A 27,683-nucleotide genomic window follows, 5' to 3' on the forward strand; every position below is an offset into this window, starting at 1 on the left:
ATGTTTCAGTCAGAAGAGCCACTTGTTGCGCCGCATGAAGATCCACACGCAAAAGACCAAGCCGGCCTGAAACACCTGAGGGAGGGGGAGGGGCTTCAGGTATCAAGGTGATTTTCAAATCTGAGGTTTGACTATTTTTAAACTGAGATTATTTTTATTCGATTTAACCTTTGGACCGTTGGTGAGGTCGTCCACCTCGGTGGACGGGTGCTGGTCTTCAATGAGTCCTAAATAAAAATGTATGTTTCACTGATACAACACATTTATAACATCAAAGTCACAGATTTGCTTCTTTGCTTTTCTAAATGATGTGTAAAGATTTTTTATGTATCTGCATGTTTTATATGTAATTCAGTTCATCACAACAACCGTCACCTCGAGGCACTTTGTGTTGCAGGTAAACAGCTTCAGTATTCGATACATGTGTGCTGTTTGTCATCAGGTGACTTTATCACTGCTGTGATTTTACTGACTGACTGAGTTGAGTTTCCATGGTAACGCCAGCTGTTTCAGGCATACCTGAGAAAGTTACCGAGGTTAACGTTTTCTGTTTTGGGTTGTTGTGCAATCAAGTCTCCATTTTCAAGACGTTGTCATGCTGAAAGCAGAGATGGAACATATCTGGGTCCCACTCATGAAGCTGGGTCGGTATCGGGGCACAGCGGGGCGATCTCAGCTTTCTTCCACGTGCTCTGCAGGCCACAGCTGCAGTTAGATGATGTGTACTGTTTGGGGGATCATTCTCAGCTGTGTGCTGGGTCAGATTTGGTCCTCAGGCTGTGAGGTTGACACATGAATCCTAAACCTAACAGGTCAAAGTAAATAAATATATCTGCTGCTGAGAGGTCGAGGCACAAGGCAATGTGATGAACATTTACTGCAGCAGGTTTCAGCAAATAAAAACATGCCTTTATCGTGTCGTCATCATCTGCTATCATTTTCCTGTCGTTTCACGTTGGAGCTGAATGTCAAACGGGTTTAAAGTGTCTGATATGCCAGTAAAAAGAAACCTGTATGTGTGTGCTGAATAAAAAGACTTTAAAAAAGACGTTTCCAGTGTTTGGTCACTCACATTTATTTAACTTCAAAGAGTCGAGCTGTGGCATAAAAATAAAAGGGTGGCGTCTTTGTTTAGGTTCAAGCATGAAGCTCACATTCAAGGACAAACTGATGAATGTCACCATTTTTCATCAGGATCAAAGTGAAAATGTTGCATCTACATGTCGACTCTGAGTTTTCCAGATAACTTACAAACTACATAATTATGAAACATCAAAAGTGATGGAATCGTGCAAAAAAAGGAAGCTTTCTGTTGACATAATGTTCGGTTGTGATGCAGGTTTGAGTCTGAACCCTGAAAAATAGTTTTCAGAGTTAAAATTAGAGGTAAAGATTGAACATCTATTTAGCTCTTTAGGCAGAGGCTAAACAGCAGCTGCGAGGAATGAGGGTAATATTATTATATTATCCATAGATGTCATTCACACCCAGAGTGTCTCTCCTTCATGTTGCTCTGTCTGCTGATGATCACTTCCTGTCCTCATCTTCTGCCCCCGGTGTTTTCATCTGTAGGAAACTTCTTTCAGTTTGAAATCATAACCGGCTGCGGGGCTTTTCCACTTCTGGTGTCCCAGAAAAATGAAGAACTTCAGTTTGTGTACAGTATTGTTTACCCAGACTCTAACCTGACAGCAGTCACATCAGTGCGACAACATCTGCAGCTGACTTCAGGTTTTTATTTATGATTTTTTTTATTAAATATATTTTGTTATGCGTATTACTAAAATGCTTCGCCTGGTTTGATATAACATTATCACACATTTATATATATTTTTAATTATTGGTTAATTATTAACAGCAGCCCCCCCTCCTTCCTCCACCTCAGCGGCCCTGTGTGGGTCAGACAGGAACAATATGGCGCCGGGAGGAACGTTAGCATCGGGACCAGTCGTTGTCTGAGAGACTGGTGATCCGGCAGGATGAACCTCTGCGCCCAGTACCTCCGGTAAGTTCACCGCGGAGCGCTCTGTCCGTCGCTCGGTGGCCCAGGAGCGGTCAGAACCGGACGTTTTGACCCGTCAGGAGGCTTGTTTGGCTCAGCTTTTAATATGTCAGGAGCTAGCTGCTCCGGGGACCACCCCCTTAGCTAATGTTAGCTGTTAGCTTCATACATCAACAAACAATCGGCGCCTCCGCAAGTCGCCGCCTCACGCTCCTTTAGTCTGAGATGTGGATTATTTATTTAAATCACATTCAGCTGCGCACAGGTGTGATGTTTGGTGTGCTAATTTAAGGCCAGATGAGCGTTTACCCGCCATACGTTTCCCACTGTGTTGTTGCTAGCTTTAGCCCGCTAGCTAGCGTCCACCTGCGTATGTCATGTTAGCATTTCCTTTCTGAGGTTGTCACATATGAACTCTGGGCATCTATTCACACACCAGCCTCCTTCAGCTTTACTTCATCAGCATGTTTAAGTGTTTGTGTCGATGGTTTACGTGCACAGGTGTTAATAAACAGCGCGTGGTCGTTAATCAGCGGGCGGGTTTGTAACGAAAATCTATTTGTATTGCTAAGTTTTTGTATCCAGGAAGTAGGCTGAGCCCGATATCTGTTCCGTGCCGTGCTGACGACGTTTAATCTGAGCTGTTAGTGCTTTAATGAAGCGATAGCGGGCGGAGCAGCCTCCGTAGTATCTGTGGATCGTCAGTAATGAGGAAGTGCTGTATGAGGCTTTGTTATGACTGGAGACAGGTGCTGTCAGGTTGTCATGCTCTGTGTGTGTTTGTGTGTGTTCGCGCCTCTAACCTCCTGTTCTCTGTTTACATCCGAGCAGACAGGCAGAGGCCCTGAAAGCTGACATGACAGGTAAGTCCCCACCGCTGCTTACTCACACACCTGTTCATCCTTCACCTGCTCATCTCTGGAGGCCTGCAGTTCAGGCAGGTTCAGCAGTCTGGGGATAACTTTTCTTAATGTGGCTTCATTGAACCTGAGATCATCAGTTAGGTTGAGAGGTGGTTAAAAGCTTGATAAGTCAGCCTGGGTCAGTCCTTCATCGTTCAGACAAACGAGTCAGAGCATCTGACCAATCAGAAACATGGAGAGATCTGCTGGGAGCAGAGCGATGGAAAGGGAAAACTAAACTATGAGATGCACATACGATATTAAACACATTTCACTCTGAAGGCATCAGAATGAGCATATGTGTGAAAGGAAACCTCTGTAGGATTGTGGACTTGGCTTTTAAGATGTTAATAAAGTTTAGTTTATTTGAAGCCAAGAAAGAGAACCTGCAAAAGTGTCGACTGTGCAAGTTAACAGACATGAAGACACGGGAGGATCGGATTACAGCTGCTCCACAAAGTGAATGTTTAGATGTGTGTGAGACAGGTTTATTGTTTCCTTTGCAGTGCTGGTTGTGTTTAATGCTCTGAGAGGAACCAATGAAAATGAAACAGAATTCAAACATAGACTCAGCCTGCTTACAAATCTGATACGAGGTAATAAAGTGTAAATGGTGCCCCGTTTATAGCCAGTTTTTTTTTTTTTTAATAATAAATGTCAACAAGCTTCTTCTGAGAATTTGAACTTTAGACTTCCTTAAAGTTTCCGCTCCTCCTCCTGTTTGCACACTGAGCTCTGAGGAATGGTAAAGTTGTTTTCATGGATCTGAATGGTCAGTATGCAAGGATTTTAAACCACTTGGTTGCTTATCTCAGACATGATCTACTCCAGAGCAGGTCAGGTCTGCAGCATAAGTTGCCATGGTGATGTATCCTGGTAAGATGTGAACCTCCTTCATAACAAAACTCAGGGTTAAACCTGCAGGTACCTCAGTAAGCTCCAAACCCGCCTCGCAATAGGCATCAGGTCAGACACCCACTGGGTAACTCGTGTGTTTAAAAGGCATTAAGTGTAGTAATAATAATAATGTTGATGATACATTTTATTTATAGATGCTTTTTAAGACACTCAGTGTGCATAAACAGCTGGAAGGCAACACAATTAAAAGGTCGTTTATGCAGAAGTCTTGATGTGAATCTTTGTTTTAGAAGGTGAGTTATGAAGGTATTTAGACCGTACGCTGTGAAAAGAGAAGATGTAACAAGCTGAAACTTCAGCCTTCAGCTTTTCTCTCAGTAATTTGTGCTCTCTCCAGTTATGTCAAGTCTTTGTTATTTATTTGTTTTTCTTGGCATTTGTGTGGGCTAATAAATAAATAAATAGAAGTTTTCTTAAATCATCTTTGAAAAATACTAAAAGTTGGAAAGCAGAATTAAAAAAGTTGGTAAATTCCTGTTACAGCAGAAACCTCCAGAAACTACAAAAATTGTTACTTATTCAGGTTTTTTTTTTATTGAACTATATATATATATTTTTATATCTGACATTAACTTTGAAAGCGTCCCGCTGTGGTGTGTAGCTTGCTGAGACGAGCGGCTCTGCACTTTCTTTTTGTCATCAATGAAATGGAAAAATGCAAATTGGATGAAAATTGGTGGTTAAAGTGCTGCTGATGTGTGTGAGGCACCTGCTTTAAAACCAAGGTGAAGGGAAGCAGACGGACTTCCAGCAGTTTTGACTCACCGGCCTGTATCGAGCGGGTCGACGTGTACGCTGACAGATAGCCCTTCGTCACTTCTTTCCTTTCACCTCTCTGTAAAAGACGACGCCAGGGTTTATTTAATTCACACTTATTTAGTTTACTTTAGATGAACGATAGTTAAAACTCAAAGATTGATTCAAAGTGATGATTTCTGTTTAAGAGAGTTATGTGCATCACAAAGCTGTGAGGTATGTAAGCTGAAACAGAGACGCGAGCTTTAAATGAAAGCGTGAGCACAGGTGAACGTTTCTTTGAAGAGCCTCAGGGAGAACAAACCCTGCTGGTTCCTTATTTTGCTGATGTGATGAAATGTTTCAGTTCTTTGGACCAGCTCAGCTGATGGTGTGACTGAGCTCCTGTCGCTCTGCAGTTATTATTACGCAGAGCCTGCACACACATTGGGAATCTGCTGTTTTTGGGGGGACTTGGAGGTCTGGGGCTCACTTGCAGGCTTCATGCTAAAAAGAACTAAATCAGTGTTTGAGCAACATAAAGCTGTAGCTCAGCTAAATATTACGAGTTAGAGAAAACGGACAAATACAGCTGCAGCTCCTGGTTAATAAGCATTTGATCCACAAGTAAAACAGAAAAATGTCTAGAATGTGTTGTGTTTTTGGCACCAGGTGATTTCTAGTTTGTGGTTCAGTCAGGGTTGAGCAGGCTTTGGTTGCCGGCAGGTACACAGTCCGTGTGGTCAGGACATTATCCGCCAAAACCAGTCAACCAATTAGTATTCTCCCTTCATAGCACAGGTCATCACAGCCGGGCTTGAAGCTGGCTTTTTGAATGACTGCACATAACTACGCCTCTGTAGCTTCAGTTCCCTCTGTGAGTGTGTAACCACAGAGCTACACAAACACAAATCCTACATTAGCTTTCAGAGAGTCATCTGTAACTGTAAAAAACGATCATCAGAAGGAAGGAGGAGAACGTCTTGGCTCAGACACCAGGAAAATCATCTGTTACCAGACCACAGCTGTAATCAACACAGACGACGTGTTACTTCCAGTTTGGTTGAAGCTGAAGTCGTTGTTTGGTCTTACAGCAGACCAGTGAGTCCATTAGACCTGCTGCCTCAGCCTGATTTTAAAGCAGAGCAGCGGCTTCTCACGATGACTGGAAACCTTCCAGTTTGTCTAGTTGAGCCGCCTCCAGTGAGCCCGAGCTCAGTTATGATGGTTCATTTGCATGTTTTTATCTGGAGGCATGTCGGTATCTCTTTGTTTTCAGTCGGCGCAGGAACACGGAGATGCTGGACGCCATCATGGCTGGAGTTTATTAACATTTCAGACTCTTGGATTGATGCTGTTTTTGTCATAAAGGCTTCAAACTGTGTGTCTGCTGTCATCAAGGTGACTTTTGCCAGAATTTAGTATAAACAATTAGCTCTTGGGTGCAGATAATGTAAATAGTCATTAATACTCATCTCTGTTACACTTTAGATCAGATTGGTTGTGTTGTGTTTTCTACTCCACCAATCATATACATCCATGTACACGTCCTCCACCGGGCAGCTACAGGGAGGGGCGTGTCCAACAGAGATGCATATGTCATGCATGACAAAAATTAAACAGAAGAATTCAAATAAATAAAAATGTGAAGAAGAAAAACAATGAAGAATCAGGCAGACGTTCACTGTGTGTAAAACAGGTGACATATGATGCTTTGCTCTCCTGCAGGTGCATAAAATCCCAAAAACGTGACTCTGTCAAATTCTAAAGTGAGAAAACTTTAAGTTAAATGAGCTCATTTTGAATTTGAGGGCAGCAGCAGGTGTAATTAAAGTTGGGACAGGGCCATGTTTCCACTGCGTAGCATCCCTCTGCTTTTAACTACAGTCTATAAACGGCTGGAAACCGAGGAGAGCAGCTGCTGGATGTTTGGGGAAGGAATGTTGTCCCATTGTTGCCTCATAGAGGATCTGAACTGCTCCACACATCTTCTTTGTTGTATTTTTGGATTCTTGGCTTCCAGTTGGTCACAGTCTTTCCAAAGTGGTTTGTCACGATTGGACCGTTTGGTGGGATGGTTCTGGTCCCAAGGCCATATGTTTGACAGCTCGCCCTCTCGTGCTTGTAGCATCTCCTTTGTGTGGTCACGTACAAAAGCACGTGCTGCTAGTTGTTGTTTCTGAGATGTTATCGACTAACCGGGCTGCGGCCCCAACCGCAACACGGCTCCCCCGTCTGCCCGTGACAGGAAGTTTAAAGTAGAGATGGACCGATCCGATATTACGTATCGGTATCGGTCCGATACTGACCTAAATTACTGGATCGGATATCGGAGAAAAATAAAAAATGTAATCCGATCCATTAAATATCATGAAAGCACCTCACAAAACTTGCAACACGCCATAACTCACCTCAGAACGTTAGCACGTCGGAGCAGTATGCATCACGTGATAGAGCGGCTGTGGCATGCGGGACCTGTCGGTGGTCTGGATAGCATTTGGAGCTTCGCTAGCAACCCAGCATTTCATCTCCAAGAGAAGTAAAGCAAGTGTGTAAGTCCATCTCTGAATGTTTGTAAAGCATTCCTGCGTTAAGCTTAACAAGCGACTGCCTCTCGCTCTCCGGCTGCTACTTCAATCGTGAAACTGCTTAATGATCAGCTGATCGGCTTTTCTGTCGGGAATCCGTCTCTCTTGTTTGTTTTTGGCCCACTTTGCACCAGAAAGAGGAAACCAGCGGCTGAACAACAGCAGCACGTTTAAGCTTGATCAGCTGTTGTTAGAATTTATTTAATATTACTTTCTACACCAGGATCTTTTTCTACAGCTGACGCTGGTAACTGTGCAGGGGCGGATCTAGCAAAGTTTAGCCAGGGGGGCCGATAGGGCATGAACAGGGAAAAGGGGGCACAAAGACATACTTTTCTTTCTTATTCTCATTTAAAATGTCGAGCTTTTAATAAATAATTATCTGAATCTTACACCCGAAGTTTTAATCTGATGTAAAATGTATAGAAGTCCATTACTGCATATAGTAACTGTTAAGTCTAATATACCCTAGTAAGCTGTAGTACTTTTTCCTTTGGGAAGGTACCATCTGTGCAGTCTGCAATTTTGTTGAAGAAAGATGTTGAATCTATTTAATATTTCTTGAAAAATAATTGATTTCTGTGCATTTTTTTTCACACTGCATCAAATTAAGGTTGATTACGTAGATTAAGCATCATGAGGTGGCGCGTGAGGGGTGGTTCCCTATTTTTTATTTATTTATTTTTGTTGTTGCTGGGAGTTGGAACCCTATTAGTTAGGTTGCTTAATATTTACGCTAAGTACTCTTTAAAATACCAGAATAGGGAGGATGGTGTAGGTTTAAGTTTATTAGATTGATCAGTATTGCTGAACTATGAAATATTTTTTTTGTATACAGGTATAACAGAATAGCTTTAGTGTAGTTGTTGTTTTAAACTTGAGTATGAACTTATACAAAATGCAGCAAGATATTTAAAAAAACAGTTTTGTTGATTAAAAAACACTATATCGGATTCATATCGGTATCGGCAGATATCCAAATTTATGATATCGGTATCGGACATAAAAACGTGGTATCGTGCCATCTCTAGTTTAAAGTTGCACAAATGTCATCAGCACTCGCAAGAAGGTTCTGCTCGGTTTTGAAAATAAGCTCCTGTGTCTCAGAGACAGTGTATCAAGTATTTGTAGGGACTTTCAGCTGCTCCCTTGTCACAGGGGGTCTCCCAGGGGGTAGCTTGTGTTTGATTTGGCAGTGTGAGGCCGCATGCCCTTCCTGACCCAATGTAAAGTGGATTCGTGTCTCTGACTGGAATCAAACCAGCACCCTTTCTCCCCAAGCAAACGTATAAACCACCACATTTGAACTGAAGCAGTTTCCTGTGTTTTCACTGTTAAAGTCTCAGATTAGTCTTTTACATTTTCCATCAGAACCACTTTGCTTTGGTGCTGTCCTTAAACCGTGTGTGTGTGTGTGTGTGTGTGTGTGTGTGTGTGTGTGTGTGTGTGTAGATTCAAAGCTGGGGGCAGCAGAGGTGTGGACGTCCCGGCAGGCCCTGCAGGACCTTTACCAGAAGATGCTGGTGACAGACCTGGAGTATGCTCTGGACAAGAAGGTGGAGCAGGACCTGTAAGCCGCCCCTCCTCCGCTCTGCATCACACAACATAATTTTCTCCAACAATTTCAGTTCAATTAATTTAGACCAGTCTGGGTTTTTTCTGTGTTGCTGTAACTGCAGAGAAAAAGGACACGAGTGAAGGGAAATAACGAGCAATAATCTACAGGTATCAGTAAAAAAAAACTACAAGAAAGTCTTTCTAGAATAACCCGGTTCAAAAAGTGTGAACAGGAGTCGCTCACTATTAGTGTTTTGTAGCAGGCAGTTTCAGAGTCGGTGGTGGAGCTGATGGAGCTGATGGAGACCAAATCAGCTGCAGAGCTCAGTTTCTAACATCCTTTAACATTAATGCAACATTTGGTGGCTAAATGGTGATAATAAATGTGTGACTGAAGACAAACTGAGCTCAGCTTTTGGACCGCATGGCGTCACCATGGTTACAGCATGATGACAGAGGAGGTCCGACATCCATGAATCTGCAGAGTCCACTTTGTTCCCTCGGTGTTGATTTATTCAGCGCGCAGTCAGTGTGTGAAGCTTTGACTCATGTATCGCAGCTACAGGTCACGTCTCCGCCTGCAGCTGTGGGTGGATCATCAGTCGTAATAATGGACAGATGTGTCGATTGTGTTTCGCGCAGTCCTGCTAAACTGTCATTTCCTGCCCCCAGTTCAGCTCCACCAATAAAACACATCGTCACAGCTTCCAGACACACACGGATGTCTGATATATGAGAACCTGGAGACTGTGTTTAATATTTGGGGGTCTGTGAAGTAAATTGTTGAAAGCCTGTCGCTCCTTGTTGGTTACTGCAGAAATTCTCACGAAGCCAAAAGTTTGTTGGAATATTTAGAATTTTTGATGTGTTGACACCAAAGATCAGTTTATCACATAAAAAGGCAGTAATATAGCCCTCGACTCAGTTTGTGGGCTTTTCCATCAGGCAGAAGGAGCTGGTACTTTTTGTTATGTATTTGTTCGAAGCGCTGTGAGCTGATCCGAAAATGTGACGTCAACCGACTACGTGCTGCTGATTGGCCAGTCAGGATCCCTTTACCAATCATCTGGGTCCTGATGTGGGTTTCTCTCTGCCTGCAGGTGGAATCATGCTTTCAAGAACCAGATCACCACGCTTCAGAGCCAGGCCAAGAACCGAGCCAACCCCAACCGCAGCGAGGTCCAGGCCAACCTGTCGCTGTTTCTGGAAGCTGCCAGTGGCTTCTACACACAGGTAGGCTCACCTTGTATTTGTGTTTGTGAAGTTATGAAAAAATGTCCAGTTTTGCTCTAAAGAAATAATCCCTGCAGTCATTTCTAAGCTGGTCTAGGCTCCGCCTCTGGGAGGATTTTTGTTTGGCGTAATCCTGCTAACACACAGATAAAGTGAATGGAGTTAAAGCCCCACATCACCACCGATAGAAACCATTCAAACGACGTCTCACTGTGTCTGCCGTGTTCCAGTTACTGCAGGAGCTGTGCACCGTGTTCAACGTGGACCTGCCCTGCCGCGTGAAGTCGTCTCAGCTCGGCATCATCAGCAATAAGCAGAGCAACACCAGCGCCATCGTCACCCCTCAGCCCAGCTCCTGCTCCTACATCTGCCAGCACTGCCTCGTCCATCTCGGAGACATCGGTGAGAAAAGCTTCCCGTTCGTGAGCGGCGAACGAGAAGCTCATTTGAAAAACCAACCCTGATGTTGGTTTTTCAGAGCTTATTTTCTTCGTCTTTGTCTTTCAGCTCGATATCGTAACCAGACCAGCCAGGCCGAGTCCTACTACCGGCACGCAGCTCAGCTGGTTCCATCTAACGGTGAGTGCCCGCACGTTTTCTTTAACTGGCTTTTAGATTTTGCTGTTTTTGGAAATCTGTCCCTTTATCAGCTGAGCTCTAAACACATTCAAACACTGAGTCGTTTCATCTAAATGTCATACGCGCGTAATTCTTGCAGCTTTCAGGTACTGAGAAAAAAATGTGGTTGAATTATGCTGGGGTTGCTATAGTTACCACTCTGCCTCTTGTAAATAGTGTCACATGTGAGGGACAGCTGATGTTAAAGATGAATTACTGACATTTAAAAGCTCTGCTGTAAAACACTGATACTGAATAATATAATATAAAGAAATGATATGTGTGTTCTGGTGTTTGGTATTCATAATGACGAGAAGCAGCAGTGAGAGAGACTTGAGCAGCCATGTTTGTAGTTCTTCCCTGCTCATGTGCTGCCTCTCCGTGTCTCCTGCAGGTCAGCCCTACAACCAGCTGGCCATCCTGGCCTCCTCTAAAGGAGACCACCTCACCACCATCTTCTATTACTGCCGCAGCATTGCAGTCAAGTTCCCCTTCCCAGCAGCCTCCACCAACCTGCAGAAGGCGCTGTCCAAGGCTCTGGAGAGGTACTAGCTCACAGGCACAAACACTATTTCACCCGCTGTAGAGTCAAAGGAAATGATCTAAGATTTCATCTGAAAAGGAAAAACCAAACTCTTTAAACTGTCTCGAGGTGTGACGATGTCTCATTTCCGCTCTGTTAAATCCTCCTTCTGTGGTCCTGCAGTCGCGATGAAGTGAAAACCAAGTGGAGCGTGTCCGATTTCATCAAGGCCTTCATCAAGTTTCACGGTCACGTCTACCTGAGTAAGAGTCTGGACAAGCTGGACGGCCTGAGAGAGAAACTGGAGGAGCAGTTTCAGGTACAACTAAACGCTGTTTGATGCACCGCGACGTGCAAATCTGTGCGAGTCCGTTTGTATGACACGGGTGTTGCTGTGTGTTTGCGTGTGCAGAGGCTGATCCTGCAGAAAGCCTTCAGCTCTCAGCAGCTCGTCCACATCACCGTCATTAACCTGTTTGAGCTGCACCACCTCAGAGACCTGACGGCTGACGGCAGCGAGCAGAGCTACAGCAGCGAGCAGCAGATCAGCTGGTTCCAGCTCCTCGGCCTTTTCAGTAAGAACCGAAAACTGTTAATGACCGATTACATGGATGGAGTCGTGGACGGCTCCTGCTTTGTTTGAATGATACTCATGTCAGATTTATATGGTGGCTTTTACGTTTATTAGAAGTACAGCGACTCATACGTGTAACCTACAACAGCTCAAAACTGTCTCCTCAGTGTCCTTCCTGGGCGTCATGTGCAGCCGCGTGCTGCTCAACAAGAACCGCGGGGAGGAGATCATGGGCGAGTGCCCGCTGCCGGCCATCAAGGTGTCGCTGGACTGGCTCAAACTGAGGCCCAGCGTCTTCCACGAGGCCGCTCTTGTTAAACGGCAGTAGTAAGTCCTGCCCACTTTCTCTCTCTTAATCAGCAGAGTTTTGTACTGAAGCTGTAACTCTGCATCCTCTTCCTCTCTCTCAGCGTTTGGCCCTGGCTCGTGTCCATTCTCAACAGTTTCCAGCCCAAAGAGGACGACCTGTCCTGCTCCTCAGGTGGGACATCTGCTCCTAATTTCCTGGAAACTACTTTGTAACTTTAGGTTACGTTTTGATTCTTACACACAGCAGACGAGCTCAGACTGTTCTGTTATTCCTGTTCACACCGACCGCTGTAAAATACGCAAACGTCGCCTTAGTAAGTGACAGATCACTGAGAAAGCAGGAAAACTGCTGCTGCTAGCGTGCTTTCATCTCACTACAGTTTCATTCTCCAGGTTAAAGTTGACAATAAAACAAAAGGCTGTGTTCACAGAATAAATCCTCTTATAATGACTCCATGACTGCCACTCTGCACGTTTCTTGGAGTAATTATTTTGAATCTGGAATCTTTCCTCAAATTTTAGAGAAGTATTAGGAAACATCAAAGCACCACAAGCCGCTTTACAGCATCCTCCAGATGTGCTGCTTCCAGACGGCATCACCTTCAGCCATCAAAACCAGCAAACGGGCGCCATCATGGGACGGCGTCCTGTTCTAAATCTTTAGTCGGCGTGCATTAGCAGAATGCTGGCGTTTTATGGGCGACTGGGGAAAAAAAAAAGTCCTTTGCTTGTGAACAGTGAGCTAGTTCACAGGCGCCCCCTGTTGTGCATCTGCTGCATCTTCAGCCAGTTTTGATACAAAGAGGTTCACAGGAAGTGAAGTCCCTTCGGTCACTGTTAGCACTGCAGCAGTTTAACCTGCGACCCTCACAGTTTAAATCCTGTCTGAATAAACCAAAACATTTGTTTTTTAACTTTTAATCGAACGCGTTGGTTAATTTTTTTACAAAGTTCATTCTTGATTCTAGGATGTTTGTTTTCTCCACAGTCACACCCCTGCCTGAGGAGTTTGAGCTGCAGGGTTTCTTGGCTCTCCGTCCTGCTCTGAGGTAACGACTCGCCTCCCTCTCTTGGTGATTGTTTAAAGTGTTTGGTCAGCGCAGATGTTCTGATGTGTGTTTGTGTTTCAGGTGTCTGGACTTCACCAAAGGACATCAGGGCATCCTGGTGGACCGGGACGGCCTGCCGGTGCATGCCCGACACCAGAGACTCATCAGCCTGGGCAAATGGGTGGCTGACAGCCAGCCGGGGTGAGTGTTACTCCGCTCTGTGACGCCGTGCTGTGTACGAACTGGTGTGTCATGGCTGTTTCCCCTTTGCAGACTGATCCAGTGCAGAGTGAGCGAGGATGGCCTCCTCGTCTTCATGACTGACATTCCAGAAGAGGCCATTGAGGAGCCGCAGGAAAAGGAGGTACCCGTGCTGCAGGAGTCGTTGAATGGCGAGCAGACGGCCAACGACGGCGGGAATTCCGGCCTGAAGTCCGTGCTTTCGGTGGGGAAGACTCAGAGCTCGTGGCCCGACAGCAGCGACCGTCCAGTGGTCACCTTCAAAGAGAACATCAAACCCAGAGAGCAGAGCCGTGACCCCACAAGGAACCACCATCAGAAAGATGGTGGCAAGGAGCGCCGAGACTTCTCCAAAGGCAACGGGGCCGCTGGGAAAGGAGAGCTGAAGAGGGACGGTAAGAGGAAGAGCGAGCTGAAGAAGAGTGTCCATGAGAAAACGGCCGATGCTGGAAAACAGGTAGAGACGCTGAAATATTTTCACTGACGAAGCTGCAGGTTTGAGCCGGCGTGATGATGCGTTTCCTTTCGCTCAGGTGAAGGCACAGACAGAGCTGAGGAAGACTCCGGTGTCTGAGGCTAAGAAGACTCCTGTCACTCAGACTCAAACCACCTGCTCATCCCAGTTCATCCCAATCCATCATCCAGGAGCCTTCCCGCCTCTGCCCAGCAGACCCGGTACGTTTGGACCTTTTTCTTTAAATTTAAACTTTAAATTTGAACTGGTCCCAGAGGCACCATTAGGGCGATTTTTGCATTTTCAATGGTGGGAAAGACCAGAGCTTCTGTCGAAAACGTGCACAGCCACATGCAGAATCTGCAGACTTCACACAGAGGGGCTCAGCCTGGGTTTGAACCACTGAGCTCGTCCAAACTTTTTTTTGTTGTTGAACTTCAGACCAAACTGTGGGTCTGCTGACCTCATCTTAAACGAATACGCCTCTCCGTGAGCTTCATCTCTGTTGTCTCTGTGGCTCCAAACTCTGATCCCGATTGCTTCCTCTGCAGGTTTCCCTCCCTCAGCCTATGTGATCCCTTCTCCCGTGGCCTTCCCTGGACTCCAGGTGAATCCGGGCTTCACCTTCTCCACCGGTGTGTCCGTCCCAGGGCCTTTCCTCCAGCAGCCTGTCCACACCCAGGCGGGCACCCAGGTCCAAGCTGGGAAGCAGTCTCACATTCCCTACAGTCAGCAGAGGCCCTCGGGCCCGGGGCCCGGTCAGGGGCCGGGATCCTCGGGACACGGCCCTTCCCAGGCTCAGCAGGGCCAGACTCAGACTCCCTCCCAGCAGGCCTTGCAGCAGTCAGTCCAGCTGACGATGAGTCAGCAGCAGTCACCCACCAAACCAGTCCAGCAGGTTGGGATGGGAAAGAGTCCACCTCACCACCCGGGACTGCAGCAGGTCAGGTCACATGACTGTCACTACCTTTGTTTCAGTGATTTGATTGAGCACGAGTCATCAGCTGAAAGAGCGATTAACTCGGCTCCTAAACTCATTCCTGTTTGAAAGACTCGCGGCTGAAACACTTCTTTTTCCATTTTTTTAGTGAAATGTGATGTTTATGCTCAGAGTGCCTCTTTCCTGCTCACAGCTTTTATAGTGAGCATCGCTAATGAACTTGAGCACAACCAGCGTGCCTCGTTTCTCCTCTGTCTCTGTGCTGACCCCTCCCAGGCTCTCACACTGAGGCAGCTCATTGTTTACCTCAGCGTGTTTTACTCTCTTTACATCCATTAAATGTAACTTGGTTTCAGGTCTCAAAATATCAAAAACATGAGTATTTTTTTATATTTAGGAAACTTTAAGAGGTGGAAATCTGAGTGCGAGCGCCTCAGATTTGAACTGTCCACGCAGTGACTGATGTTTCCTTCTCGTTGTGTTCCCGCCCTGAGCAGTACATGCAGGTCCAGGAGCAGTCGAGTCACATGTGGAACCAGGCCCAGGCGGCCCTGCAGAAGGTGTCTCCCATGCAGATGCCCATCAAGCAGCCGCAGCAGCAGAAGCAGCAGCAGCAGGCCTTCTACATGGCAGCTCAGGATCCTCTGAAGATGTACGAGCACCAGCTGCAGTCGTCGGCTCAGGTCTCCAGCATGGACAAGAAGATGAAGTACCCCTGACGTGAAGTTGCAGGACTTCTACTGGGACTCGTCTTACAGGATCGGGGACAGCCTGGCTGTGCTGGCCGACAGAATGAAGAGGCCATCGCCGGGGGGTATCTGCTCAGAGCAGGATGGGCCCCGGGGACCCCCGTTTGAGGTGAGCTGCTGTCAGCAGACGCAGAGGGAGGAGTTTGTTTTGCTGCTTTTCGCTTTTTCTGCTTCTTTTTCTTTATTTTCCTGCTTTTTTTTTTTTTTTTTCCTTTTAACTTTGGTTTATTTATTTTTTTAGATGAACTAAAATCTAAACTTGGGTGTAACTGTTGTTGCAGTAATCGTTTCTCCTGATTCAGGCTGTTAAAATTTGCCAAAAGTCACGTTTGTACTATTTAAATATTATTTATATATCGCACATAATATTTAAATATCACATTAATTCCACAAGAAGGAAAAGAGAGGCGTGATTACTTGTGTCGGTGTATTTCAATAAAACATGGCTTCTCCATAGCTACACATTTACAAAGTAAATGGAGAAATTTGATTGGCTTATATGTACATCTAGGGCTGGGCCATATTATACCATTCACGGTAATACTGGTACAAAGCTAGGCAACGATAAGAAAATGACATATCGCGATAGAATATGGGTAAAACGCGCATGCGCAGTGCCGAAAAAGCACGGAGAACGCACGGTAACGGAGAATGTGAACGGGGAAAGTAGATTGTTGAGTGAAACGGATGAGCCAGAATTGTTTTGGAAAAATGGTGCAACTTAACTGGTTTGGTGTTTGTCCATCAGATACACAACAAAGCACTTTGGCCGTCGTTATTGCCGTATTTGTTGGACCAAGGTGCTCGTAAATCTGGGAATAATCTGGGTCCTAAACTCCATCCTTTAAAGTCCCGAAATCAAACGAACATCACTGAGAGTTTAAAATTGTCTAAATTCTTTCATCTTTAATAAAACGATCAGCGTTGCTGCTTTACCAGGTGTAACTATGACGTTTAACATCCAGGCATCCATGAAAACAAAAGTTATTACATTTAACGGAGTTAGAAGTTAGCAGGAAGTTAGCTCGCTAGTTTCGCTAGTTACCTCAGCATGATATAGCATGTTCTGACTGAGAGATTTCTGAAAAAATTCAAACGTACGGCTCTGCTATCACTTCCAACTAGGGGTGCAACGATATTCGTATCGATATTGAACCGTTCGATACAGTGCTTTCGGTTCGGTACGCATATGTATCGAACAATACAACATTTGTAATTTATTTTATCAATTTTCCTTCTGACGATGCTGTCTGTGTTGAGCGCTCAGTGAATCTGTGTTCGACTACTCCGCCTAGGCTGCACTGTCGAGCGCAGATCCACTGAGCGCTCAACACAGACAGCATAGTCAGAAGGAAGAGCGCAGGGCAAGCTAGCGAGACAGAAGTTAAGCTCTACTTGCAACATTCAGATCTGGCGTTTGGAATTATTTTGGTTTTCATGTGACGTATGACCGTGAAGGTAAGCAAGTCATGGACTAAAGTAAAACAGTATGTTGGATGTGCCATGCAATGCTCAATTACATTGGTGTGAACTAGTGTGTTAGCGCAGTTAGCTCGTTAACGTGTTTGCCGTGTAGCCCCATGCACGGAGCGATCGGCGGTAGCTCGTTAACGGAGATTTGCCGTGTTGTGGCGTTAAGGTCATTTCAACGAGATTAACCTGAAAGCACTAGTGGGAACACAACGAATATGACTGCACATTTACGCCGACATCATCCTAGTGCAAAGACAAGTGGAAGCAGACAAAAAAAAGCAAGCATGCTACTAACTTTAGCCGAGCCATTTAGACAGCTGTTAGCACATGATTCTCCTTATGCTGCTGAGAATATAGCCCAGAAGAAGCGTATAGTATAGCTTTTATTTTGGAAAGAGCCATTTCTCTGTAATAAACTCTCTTTTCCAAAGATGAGTGATTCCTCAATCAGATACAGGGCTTGCAATATCGCTAGCCCGACGTCCCGGAGCTAGCGATTTTTTCAGTCGGGCTACCAAAATCTATCTCTTCCCTGCCCGTCGGGCTATTGTGGGAAAAATATATGTCAATGCTTTTGCATTCTTTCAGAAATGTAGCTGGGTAATTATGTCATTGGCATCGGTGAGCCACTGTCAGTATGTGACATATTGAAGTCGCGTTTGAATTTGCGCTTGTTTTTTTGCTTTCACTTTGCAATCGTGCGAACTGTGTATAGAGAGCGACAGCACTGATCTGTGAGTGATGATAATTTGTGCACCAATTCCTCTGACATCGTCTTATTAATCGTTAGCTTACTATGCAAACATGACAAGTGAAATCCCGCAGCAAGCTTAAACATGTGAGAGGTTGATCGCGCAGAGAATCGCTGAGCTTATGTGAGTGAGCGTGTAAAGCATTTCAGTTCTGCTGGCCAAATAAGACAGGTCAGGGTGAAGAAGTGACAGCCAAAGAAAAGCTTACCACAAAACGGAGAAGTTATGACAAATCAGACTATAAGGCAAAAAGAAAGTGCAGCTTTATGGTTTCATGGACAAAAGAATTTCTGTGGCTGCAATATGATGAGCTAAATAACCAGGGCTGCACATAAGTGGTCCACAGGTGCGCATTCGCTGTCAAAATAAAAAACATGCACAAGGGTTAGGGTTAAATTTAAAAACTGTACTTTGAGTTAAAATATATATTTATAATTTTAATAAATGACAAATTAAAAAAGGCATGAACATTTTTTTTGTATCGAAAAAATATCGAACCGTGACACCAAAGTATCGAACCGAACCGAACCGTGAATTTTGTGTATCGTTGCACCCCTACTTCCAACATAAATGAAGACAGGAAGCTAAACAGCAGTGACGTTTGTAGGGTTACTGAAGTTGGGCTAGCTGGTATATAATGATGTGCTACGTGGTGGCTAGCGACACAGCTGTGTTAGCATAACATAAACAGTGAAGCTGGAGGATGAATGCTAACTTATTTCCCACTCGATAAAAGTTAACGTGAGGGTTCCTGATGGTTAGAGACAAATGCAATCGCATGGCAGGATGCTGCAAACGGACCAAACTTCAGTCAGGAGAACAACTGAGATAATCCATCCACAATACCAGGTTAGTGATTAATATACTGCAACAACATGGGAACAGAGCAGCTGTGATAGAATACAGCATTAATGACTCAATGGTACAGAAGTGGAGGAAGCAAGAAGAATGAATAAAGTTTGATTTATCTGACTGCTTTGTTTCGCTTAACGTGCCTTATAATCCCGAGCAGTTTATGGTCCGAGAAATACATATTTTACTTTTTTATTTGGCACACTGCAGTTTAATGTTGCAAAGCAGCTCTTTTTAACTTCAGTGGATATTATACATGGTTATGCTCAGGATACGTCAGCCCATTTCTACTGGAAATGCTTTTTGGTTAAACTTTCAGCAAGGAATTTGCATTTGCACTGTTAAATTTTTATAGAATCAGAATCAGAATCAGAAAGGGTTTATTGCCAGATGTTGAGGAGGTTTACAACATTAGGAAATTGCTGCGGTGCTTCAGTGCAACATACTGTCATAAAAATATAAAAATAAGAATTAAAAGTGCTAAGTGGATAGATATATACATGATATATACATGAGTGCAGGTGGTGATCAGTGCCAAACATGGAATGATGCAGTGAACACAGCGTAGGGTCATGTGTTAGTGGTGGGAACAGTCATACGGTTATTGTTCATGTGTCCGACAGCAGAGGGGAAGAAACTGTTCTTATGGCGAGAGGTTCTGGTGCGAATGGACCGGAGCCTCCTGCCTGAGGGGAGCAGGTCAAACAGACTGTGTCCAGGGTGAGAAGGGTCAGCTTATAAAGCCTTAATGCACATAAAAACAGCTGCTTGTTTAAGTAAAAGGAATGGATGGGTTTTTTTGCTCTAGTAAAGTTGTGGAGTTGCATTTTGTCTCGCAGAAATTATATCGTTATATCGTTATCGCAAATTTTCAAATATATATCGTGATATATATTTTTGGCCATATCGCCCTGCCCTATGTACATCAGTCATTTTCCAGGTAATCTGGGTTTAAATGAGATTAAATTAGATTTTTAAAGAATTTCCTGCCAGTATAAAAATGTTTTTAGAAAAGTTTAATGGACCCACACGTCTTCTTTTCCTCTGCCTCTCACAGAAGGTTGATGAATTTGAAGCTCACTCTACACTGATATCAGAAACTCTGTGGTAGTTTTCCACATGTGTAAAGAAACCTGGTCATGAGCAGACGCTCGGACTTGTTTAGTGATGATTTTTCTTTTTTCTCTGTCAGCTTGCAAGCTTTGGTAGCCTTCAGCGTAACTTCCCTTCTCTCCACCTCGGTCTTACTGGCTTGCCTTCTTTCGTTTTCTGTTCTTTACATTTCCCCCTCTCATTTTCTTTCTTCTTTCTGTTCTTCCTCTTCTTGCTTCATCTCTCACTAGGACAACAAGAGCTCGCCTCTTCTACCTCCTGACCTGTTAAAAACTCTAGCAGATTTTGAGGAGGAGGAGGAGCTCGTCTTTACTAAGCCTCCTGATTTCTTCCAGGCCTTGGCTGGCCCTCTTAGCACTGCTCCTGGACCAAATATATTTGTATGTAGCCCTGCCTTCCTCACCCAGCACTCTTCCCCATCCTTAAACCCTGACTTCCCTGCATCTAGTCTGAAGCCACCCTCTGCTCACCAGAGCTGCTCACATTTCCAGATGTTAGAGTTATTGTCACAATCTGCAGAATCCTCACATTTAGAGGGACAAAGGAGTTCATCCCAGCATGCAAGCATCATCCTTTGATAGACCTTACCTGATATGAATTTGGCTGATCTCCCAGCAGAGGTCACCCTCTCAGGTGTATCTATACACCTTCCAGCTCAGCTGCTATGTTTAGATCGCTCCCAGGAAGTCGTGTTTTAATCACAGACTCACCCTCTTCTTGCTTATAAAAGCTTCAACTAAAAAAAAACTACAGCCGAACTGTTTTTAGCCGCAAAGTCCAGCCGTGTTCATCCTTTGACTTTTGTGGGGTTGTGCACCTTGAAGTCGTCTTCCATGGTGCCAGTTTTGACTTGTAGTTTAATGTCAGAGCTATCTGAGGGAACCAAGAGTCAAACTGACGCCTGCGGCTCGGAGTGCAGGGTTAACTCCGCCCTTCTCAAAATGAAAATCAAGTTTAAGGATGGTGTTGTCGGAGCTGTAGCGCTCCTCACTGAAGCTCAGATACACCAGGACAGAACTTCCTCCCAAAGCCGTAAAACTCATCCAAGCTGAAAACTGCTGAGGTGCACGACGGTGATCTACAACGAGAGATCAGCCAAGTTTATGTTGGGCTTGGACTTTAGAGGTCAAACTGAAACATGCCTCATAGTCTCATTGATTTACTTCTAAGATGTTCAATGTTTTGAAGCAGAGCTTGAATTTATTAATTAAAAGTATTCTCAGTCTTTGTTACGCTGGCCTTGTTTGTGACAGATGTAGAGAGCTAACAGTGGAGGGGATTTTTCTGGGATGAGGCGGCTTCAGTAATCGCATGCTGAATGTTTTCAAACTTTAAGAGAAACACGGGGAAACAGCTGGAGACTGAAATATTATGGATCCTTTTTTCAGAAACAAATAAATTGAAACTGATTTGGGTTTCCAAATGTGAGGCTTGAGTTAGGAGAGCTGTGTTTAAGATTTGAGTGATTGATTACCGACGCATTTAAATTCCTGCAATGACTTTCAAGGATCCAGTTTGGAAACCTCAGAAACCACCAGCTGCACATCACAAAGATTTACTTGATGTGTGATGCAGCTGCTTCACAATAAAACTCCTCCCCGGGGCTTTTACTGTGGAACAGCTTCATGACTCACTCCTGCACTGATCTGAGGTCAGTCATCATCTTCTCTCTCTCCAGCTGCCAAACCAGACCCGAGTGGACAGCGGCCCCGAGGTCATCAGCCAGTCGTCCTCTCTGCTGCCCATACCCGGCTTCCCCATGCAGGTCAGAGCCTTGGCCTCGGTCCTGCTGACCTCTCCAGCTCTACTTAATGCAAACACACACCATCACACATTCTCTGGTTTTTCTTTCACGGTTGAAACTGAGACTTGATATTTGCGCAGAGTTTAGTTTTTAAGACCATCAGCCTGAGGAGAACGATGATGATGACTGCGTGACTTTTCTTTAGTGAATAGGATGGATTAATAGTCAAATGAAATAAGTGAGAGTGGCAGGTACGACCACAGTGAGGAACAAACACAAAGAGTTTGCAGGCAATAAATGACAGCATCGGTTCACGGATGGTAAATGTGAACATTTGAATACTCGTGGTTTGCTCAGCTTGTTAGCAATAGATGATGTCACTGAAGTCTTCCTTCATAATAATGATAAATACGAGGCTGACGGCAGCTTGTGTTTGTGTGCAGGAGTACAACCAGAACAGCATCTTCAGTCAGGCCTACGGTAAAAACCTGCCGCCCAGCTCCAAGCCCGACGCTCCCATGGTGCACCAGGAGACGTCCCTCTACACGCTGTTTGAGGGCACCCCGTGGTCCCCTTCTCTCCCCGCCAGCTCAGGTACGTCACAGAGATGTGATTAATATTCATTCGTGCTGGGTGGAACGTGCGGCTAATGGAAACTGTGCTCTGATTGGCAGATCACTCTACGCCAGCCAGCCAGTCTCCTCACTCGTCCAATCCCAGCAGCCTGCCGTCTTCCCCTCCAACCCACAACCACGGAGCCATGCCTTTCTCCAACTTTGGGCCCATCGGGACTCCGGACAACCGGGACCGCAGGGGAATGGACTGCTGGAAGGCCAACAAGAGTGGTGAGCCTGGAAAATGCTCTTGCTAACGGAGCCGTTTGATGTCTGTGATCCTTTAGATTTTGACCCTGTTTGGTTCAGTTTAACTTTTTCAAAACAAAAGTCTATGGTTTAACATTCTTATCAGAGGAGCAGCTGATCAAGAAGCGAACTCTGTGGGCCAATAAACAGCCAGTAAAGGTCACGTGACAGAAGGGCCTCACGTGTGCTCGTTGTGTTTCAGGAGCAGTCGGCGGATTCGGTCTGGACTACCTGCCAACCGCGGCCTCCTCTGCATCAGACAGCAGCTGGCACCAGGCTGGATCGACGGGCAGCTCCTGGACCAATCAGGACTCTCCAATGGAGGAGTCGTCCTCCACCGTGCTGCTTGACAGCCTCAAGGTAACACCAGGCCCACAAGTTCAGACGCCTGAGAAGAAATGATTCGTGTTTATCGTCTGACTCGCTGATGTTTTCTCCCTTGTGCGACCTCTGCTGGATTTAGCCTCACGCTAACCCTCTGCCTTCCCCCGCAGTCCATCTGGTCGAGCTCCATGATGCAGCCGGGCCCGTCGGCGCTGGAGCAGCTCCTCCTGCAGCAGAAGCAGAAGCAGCAGCGAGGTCACGGCGCCATGAACCCGCCTCACTGAACGGCAGCGCGAGGCGGCGCTTTGTGTCCGGACGTCAACAAACCACCACCAGGAGAAACGGAGGGGAAAAAAACCACAGATGTTTGACGAAAACAAGCTCCAACTCAAATTAAACCGGCGAGAAACGGTGGAGGCTGGGGAGGCAACACGACCCCCCGACGAGGCTGAATCACCACCCCCACCCCCCTCGGCTGTCAAGGAGCGGTGACGCCCCTCCTGGATCGGAGGGCGCGGGATCTCTTCGACCGCGGTGCCACGCACCACGCCACCGCCGGGTTTCATTCAACCGGTGGAAATCTGAACATTGAGGAACCACCCCCCCTTCACATCACTGCCCCCCCGTTATGGACAGACGCCACATCTCCACGAACTCGTCATCTGGAAGAACTTCTTCTTCTTTCTTTGGAAAAAGATAAAAAAAAAATTAAAACGGAAAAAAGAACGACCTCCTGGACGTCTGCTCGGTCCCGATGGAGAGCCGGTTTTTAGCGTCTCCGCCGCCGCTGTAGACTGAAGCGGGGCCGTTCGAGAGCCAGAATGATGTGGTTGTCGGGTTTGGGGGGAGGCCAGGTGATGCACGGGGGGGTCAAAACAAGACTGGACTTTCTGATCTCCATTCATTTTCATTACTGAGGAGGGAGGAAGGAAGGAAGAAAGGAAGGAAGGAAAGTTTTCAGCTATATAAATATATACGTGAATATATATTGCCATAGTTGGACTTGTGTCTTAGCCGTGAGAATCAGGACTGGACGTTGTGAAGCCGGGTGTAACGCCTCCCGGGCTGAGCGCCCGCTTGTGTCGGTGCCCGACGACGGGGTGGCTTCACGATGAACATCGCAGGAAAGACTGAGGAAAGATCATAAACACCCTGTCGACCGTAGGGATAGTGTCACTGTTAGCTTCAAGAGATTGCAGTTATTAACAAAAAAACACAAAAAATAGAAAATGTACTTTGTGATTTGTTCGTAGCCGTTTTAGCTTTGCGCCCTCCGGGGTGATACAGGTATGTCTATTAGCTTCCTGCTTGGATATTTTCGGGGTTCTCTTCCTCTCTGACCTCTTCTTCCTGTTATTTCTTTACGTAATGAAGAAAAAATGGAAATATGTAACCCTGCTTGCTTACCTGCATTTACTGTTTGTTTTTGTTGCCGTTCTTCTTCACTGGTTTTATGCAGCTCGCCCAGAACGTTTTCTATTATCCTTTCTTGGAGAAGCACGACTGCAGCTCGAGGCTGTGCAGCAAATTTGTTTTTTTATTATTATTATTATTATGGGACGGAGCGTCTGGAGACCCTGTAGCTCTGCTTTTATTGAACCTGTGAGTGAAGCCCCGCCCCCTTCAGTGTAAAGCCACCCTAACCAGACTCAAAAGCTACCAAGAAATAACAGCTAAAAAGTGTATTTGATTACTGGTTAATCTGCAGGTTCCAGTAGGCCAAAAATATTTCCCGGTTTGCTGTAAAATACAGAAATATTTAGTTTAATGACATAAAAGTAAAAACATGCAGAAGGTGGTGAGGAGGTGAGGACACGCTGAGTAACTCGCTCAGCACAGGCAGAGTGAAATATGAAGCAATTAAGAAATTAATTATTTTAATGAAGAATCTATTTTCTTTATTTAATCAGTGAATCATTTGTGACGACTAAAAATTCCTTCAGTGTTTCGTTTCCTGCTGCTTCTAACCAATCCTGTAAGAGCGGCTCAGCTTCCTGTGACTGACAGAAAAAGGGCGGCGCTCTCATGGTCCTTCGCCGTTGCTGCTCTCCTTTCGTTCTTTAAGGGTTTAAAGATTCATTAGATTTTTTTCTAACAAACCTGCAACGTCGTTCAGAAAAAATGTAAAACGTCTAACTCGCTGATGAACGGACTTCTTGTTGCTTTCGCTTCATTTGAAAGAAGAAGGTTCACCTGCAGCCCAGTTTGATCTCACGCCAGTAAAACCAGTAATATCTTTTTAAAAATAGTTTTCGCTTCAGTGGAAAGAAGTACTGAAACCTTGCGAAAACAAATCTTTGAATAATTGAGAGCAGATCACGAGCAGCTCTGCAGGGAAACAAAGTCTGCTTTAAACATTAAACTTTAGCTCCAAACACCAACGTCAGTATTTCACTCGTCTATTAATCAGCAGTGCAGTTTATTGAAAACATGTAATTATTAAGGTCTTTACTGCAGGTTTCACTTTTCAGAGGAGTGCGGGGGGGCGGGTCGGACCTGTGGAAAAGGAAAAACCATCACAGAGTCCGCGTGAAACTTTGGATCTGCAGACTGTGTGCTTTGTTTCATAACCTAAGGATTTAGCCCCAAATAGGTTTCACCGTTTTGTTTAGTTTATCCAAAAAGTCGCGAGGTTCCAAACTGACGGGGAAAAACAGGATAGCTCATTAACTCTCCTCTGAAACATCGTTCAGGCTGCCAGTGACCAGGTGTCAGGGCTGCGCGTAAACGTGAAAATGTTCTTTCAAATGAAGTCTCGTACGCCACCTTTGACGTCACGGTTTTCTGTGCTCGGACGACGGGAACGTTTATGTGTGAGCAGCAGGATCCTAAACAGATTTAACGTTGCCATGACACCAAACAGTTTCTCCTCATGAATACTGAAACGTTTTTCTGTCCTGTGACCTCTGAGCTAAAGTGAAGTTGAACCATTGAGCTCAAGCTGCCCTCAAGCATCGGCTGGCCTGTGTTTGCTTCGACTTTGTGATCACGTTGTGGGAAAACTCAGGATCTGATGTAAACGCATCACGTTAGGAGCTGAACAAAGTTCACGGCTCAGTTTTTATCAGCCATTAACAATAAAGTGTTCAGTGTGGTATCATCAGCACACTTGTGTTTCTATATTTACCGTTTAAAAAGATAAATACTAATTTCCAAACTGAGGCACTGAACTCAAACCCTTCCCCCGGCCCGGGTAATGATGACCTGCTGGATGTTATTCGCTTCGTTACTGTGGCTCGCCCTTCATTAAATGACGCAGGCAGAGGTTAGACTGCAGGTGTCTTGTTTTTATATTTTTGCCGTCGTATTTAACCGCTTTAAAACAACAAGCCAAACTCGATCCTCGTCCATCTTTAAGTAGATTTTTAGGTCTAAACGAGTTCCCGGGAAGGTTCATGCGGTGGGAACGGGCTGATGCTGGATCTGGGGGCATCTGTGGCGTCACGCTGTCATTATTTTAGAGCGACAGCTGGTTAATCAGGATGCCAGGCTTGAGCAGGATTTGACCGTTTGAACCGACAGGAAACAGTTTTCCATGTTTAGAAAATAAAGTTCTGAGGAGGAAGAAATGAAAGCCTGTTTTTATTTTCCTGGTGGGGCATTTTACGAAAGCGGACTTCAGAGAGACGTGTCTGTTCTCTGTGTGATTGTGCTTTTCATGTTGCATTTACAAAGTGTATTTGAACAATAATAAAGATAAAATATTCCTGAGCGTGAGGGCGAATTCGACCAGAAGTGTCAAGGAGAAGATCCTCTTTGTTTTCGTGTCAGAAGCTCACCACGTAGATCTCTGCTGACTCTCATATGAGTTACTTGATGTACTTGGATCGTCGATGACATTCCACTCGGAGATGTTTGGGAGGCTTCAGGGCGGCGGGTCCTCGTCGGTTTGTGCTCTGACAGCATTTGTAGTCACGTTTGAGATCTGAGCTTTACTTTAAGGCTTTTTGTGTTTCTGTCTCTCTGTAGACTTTCAGAAAAGATTGAATCAGACTTTAAATAAAAACCAACTATGTTCTCCTTTAATGCTGGGTCCAGTTTTCTGTGTGTTGACCACCAACCTTTAAATCAGGCCGTTAGCGTTGTTTCAGTCCAGAATCGGTTCAGGAGCTGGGTGTGGAGACGGGGTCAACCCTCGTGTTCAAATTTGACAGATTTAAACATTTTATCTCTAAAAGAAATGTCGCATGAGCATCAAGACGTCTAAAGAATGTCTGTGTTTAAATTGATCTGAGCTTCCATGTCTTTGTCCACAAAGAGGACTTCAACACACAAAATGTTTTAGTCTACATACAATTTTGTGTGTTTTTATCCAACATTCGTACAATCTTGGTGTTCCTAGTCAAAGATGACCGGTCATTACAAATGAATGGAGCAGACACCAGTTGGTGTAAATGAGTTCAGGTACATCCCCGTTTCTCAGATGGACATAGCAACACACATCGTTTGGGTTTCCTGGCAACCACCATAGGAACATTTGCCAATAGAGCCTCTTTTGCTTGGGAACAACTGTTGGTCGTTCTCACAGACAGCTGTGACAGATGTTTTTGAGGCCTTGCTCACAGATCACTGTGTGGCAGCACCGTGGCTGGTCGAGTGAGTGGTGAGGAGGCGAGAGACCAGGAAATACAAAGTGAGGAAGTGTTAGAAGCTGAAAATGGCACGAAATATCATCCAGACCAAGAAATGATGAGGAGAAATTCAGTGAGAAGAGAATGACCACGGTGATGGTGCTGTCACAGAGTGGGAACTTCTCCCCACTTGAAAGTTAAGCTTTCAGCTGAAAGTCTCGTCAGAATGACCACAGACAAAAGTATCAAGGATGTGGGACACATAAAAACCAGCTTGAAGGGAAAGCAGATTTACAGAGACAACTGCAACGAGGTAAGCCAGAAAGAAACCAAAGCACATGTGAGTCTTTTGATTTTTGGTGTTGTGCACAGAAAGTCATTCACCAACAGTTTACGGGACCAGGCTGTCGACAACAAGGTAAACTGGCAGTGATCAGAGAGGTGTGGAGCCTATATCAAAAACGTCGCAGTGGACGAGAATCGGGTGGCTTTAGGAGATGCTGCCCCTTCAAACAGTGTAATTATTCATACTCCTGGCAAATTTTGACTTAGTTACTTTTATTCAACCAGCAAGTTTTGTTTTGTTTTTTGTGACACAGG

The 27,683-nt window shown here is 45.2% G+C and overlaps 1 protein-coding gene and 1 long non-coding RNA gene across 2 annotated transcripts; both read left to right on the top strand.

The window, feature by feature from the left end:
* The first annotated feature begins 1,874 nt into the window (after positions 1-1,874).
* smg7 (SMG7 nonsense mediated mRNA decay factor) lies at positions 1,875-26,538 on the top strand. The gene is given in 23 exon segments (XM_040002491.1): positions 1,875-2,005; positions 2,834-2,865; positions 8,598-8,715; positions 9,803-9,935; positions 10,166-10,337; positions 10,443-10,514; positions 10,948-11,098; positions 11,260-11,395; positions 11,489-11,651; positions 11,818-11,977; positions 12,061-12,131; positions 12,948-13,008; positions 13,090-13,209; positions 13,282-13,705; positions 13,782-13,923; positions 14,254-14,645; positions 15,140-15,355; positions 15,357-15,500; positions 21,260-21,346; positions 21,769-21,919; positions 22,000-22,170; positions 22,391-22,548; positions 22,683-26,538. Coding segments are annotated over 23 exon segments (3,414 nt in total). The 5' UTR covers positions 1,875-1,979; the 3' UTR covers positions 22,797-26,538.
* On the top strand, positions 2,872-6,166 carry LOC120715520. The gene is made up of 2 exons (XR_005691653.1): positions 2,872-4,634; positions 4,771-6,166. It is a non-coding gene; the product is annotated as an uncharacterized LOC120715520 (long non-coding RNA).
* Positions 26,539-27,683: the final 1,145 nt, after the last annotated feature.

Source organism: Simochromis diagramma, unplaced genomic scaffold, assembly GCF_900408965.1.
Source record: "Simochromis diagramma unplaced genomic scaffold, fSimDia1.1 OVJJ01000443.1, whole genome shotgun sequence".
Lineage (NCBI taxonomy): Eukaryota > Metazoa > Chordata > Actinopteri > Cichliformes > Cichlidae > Simochromis > Simochromis diagramma.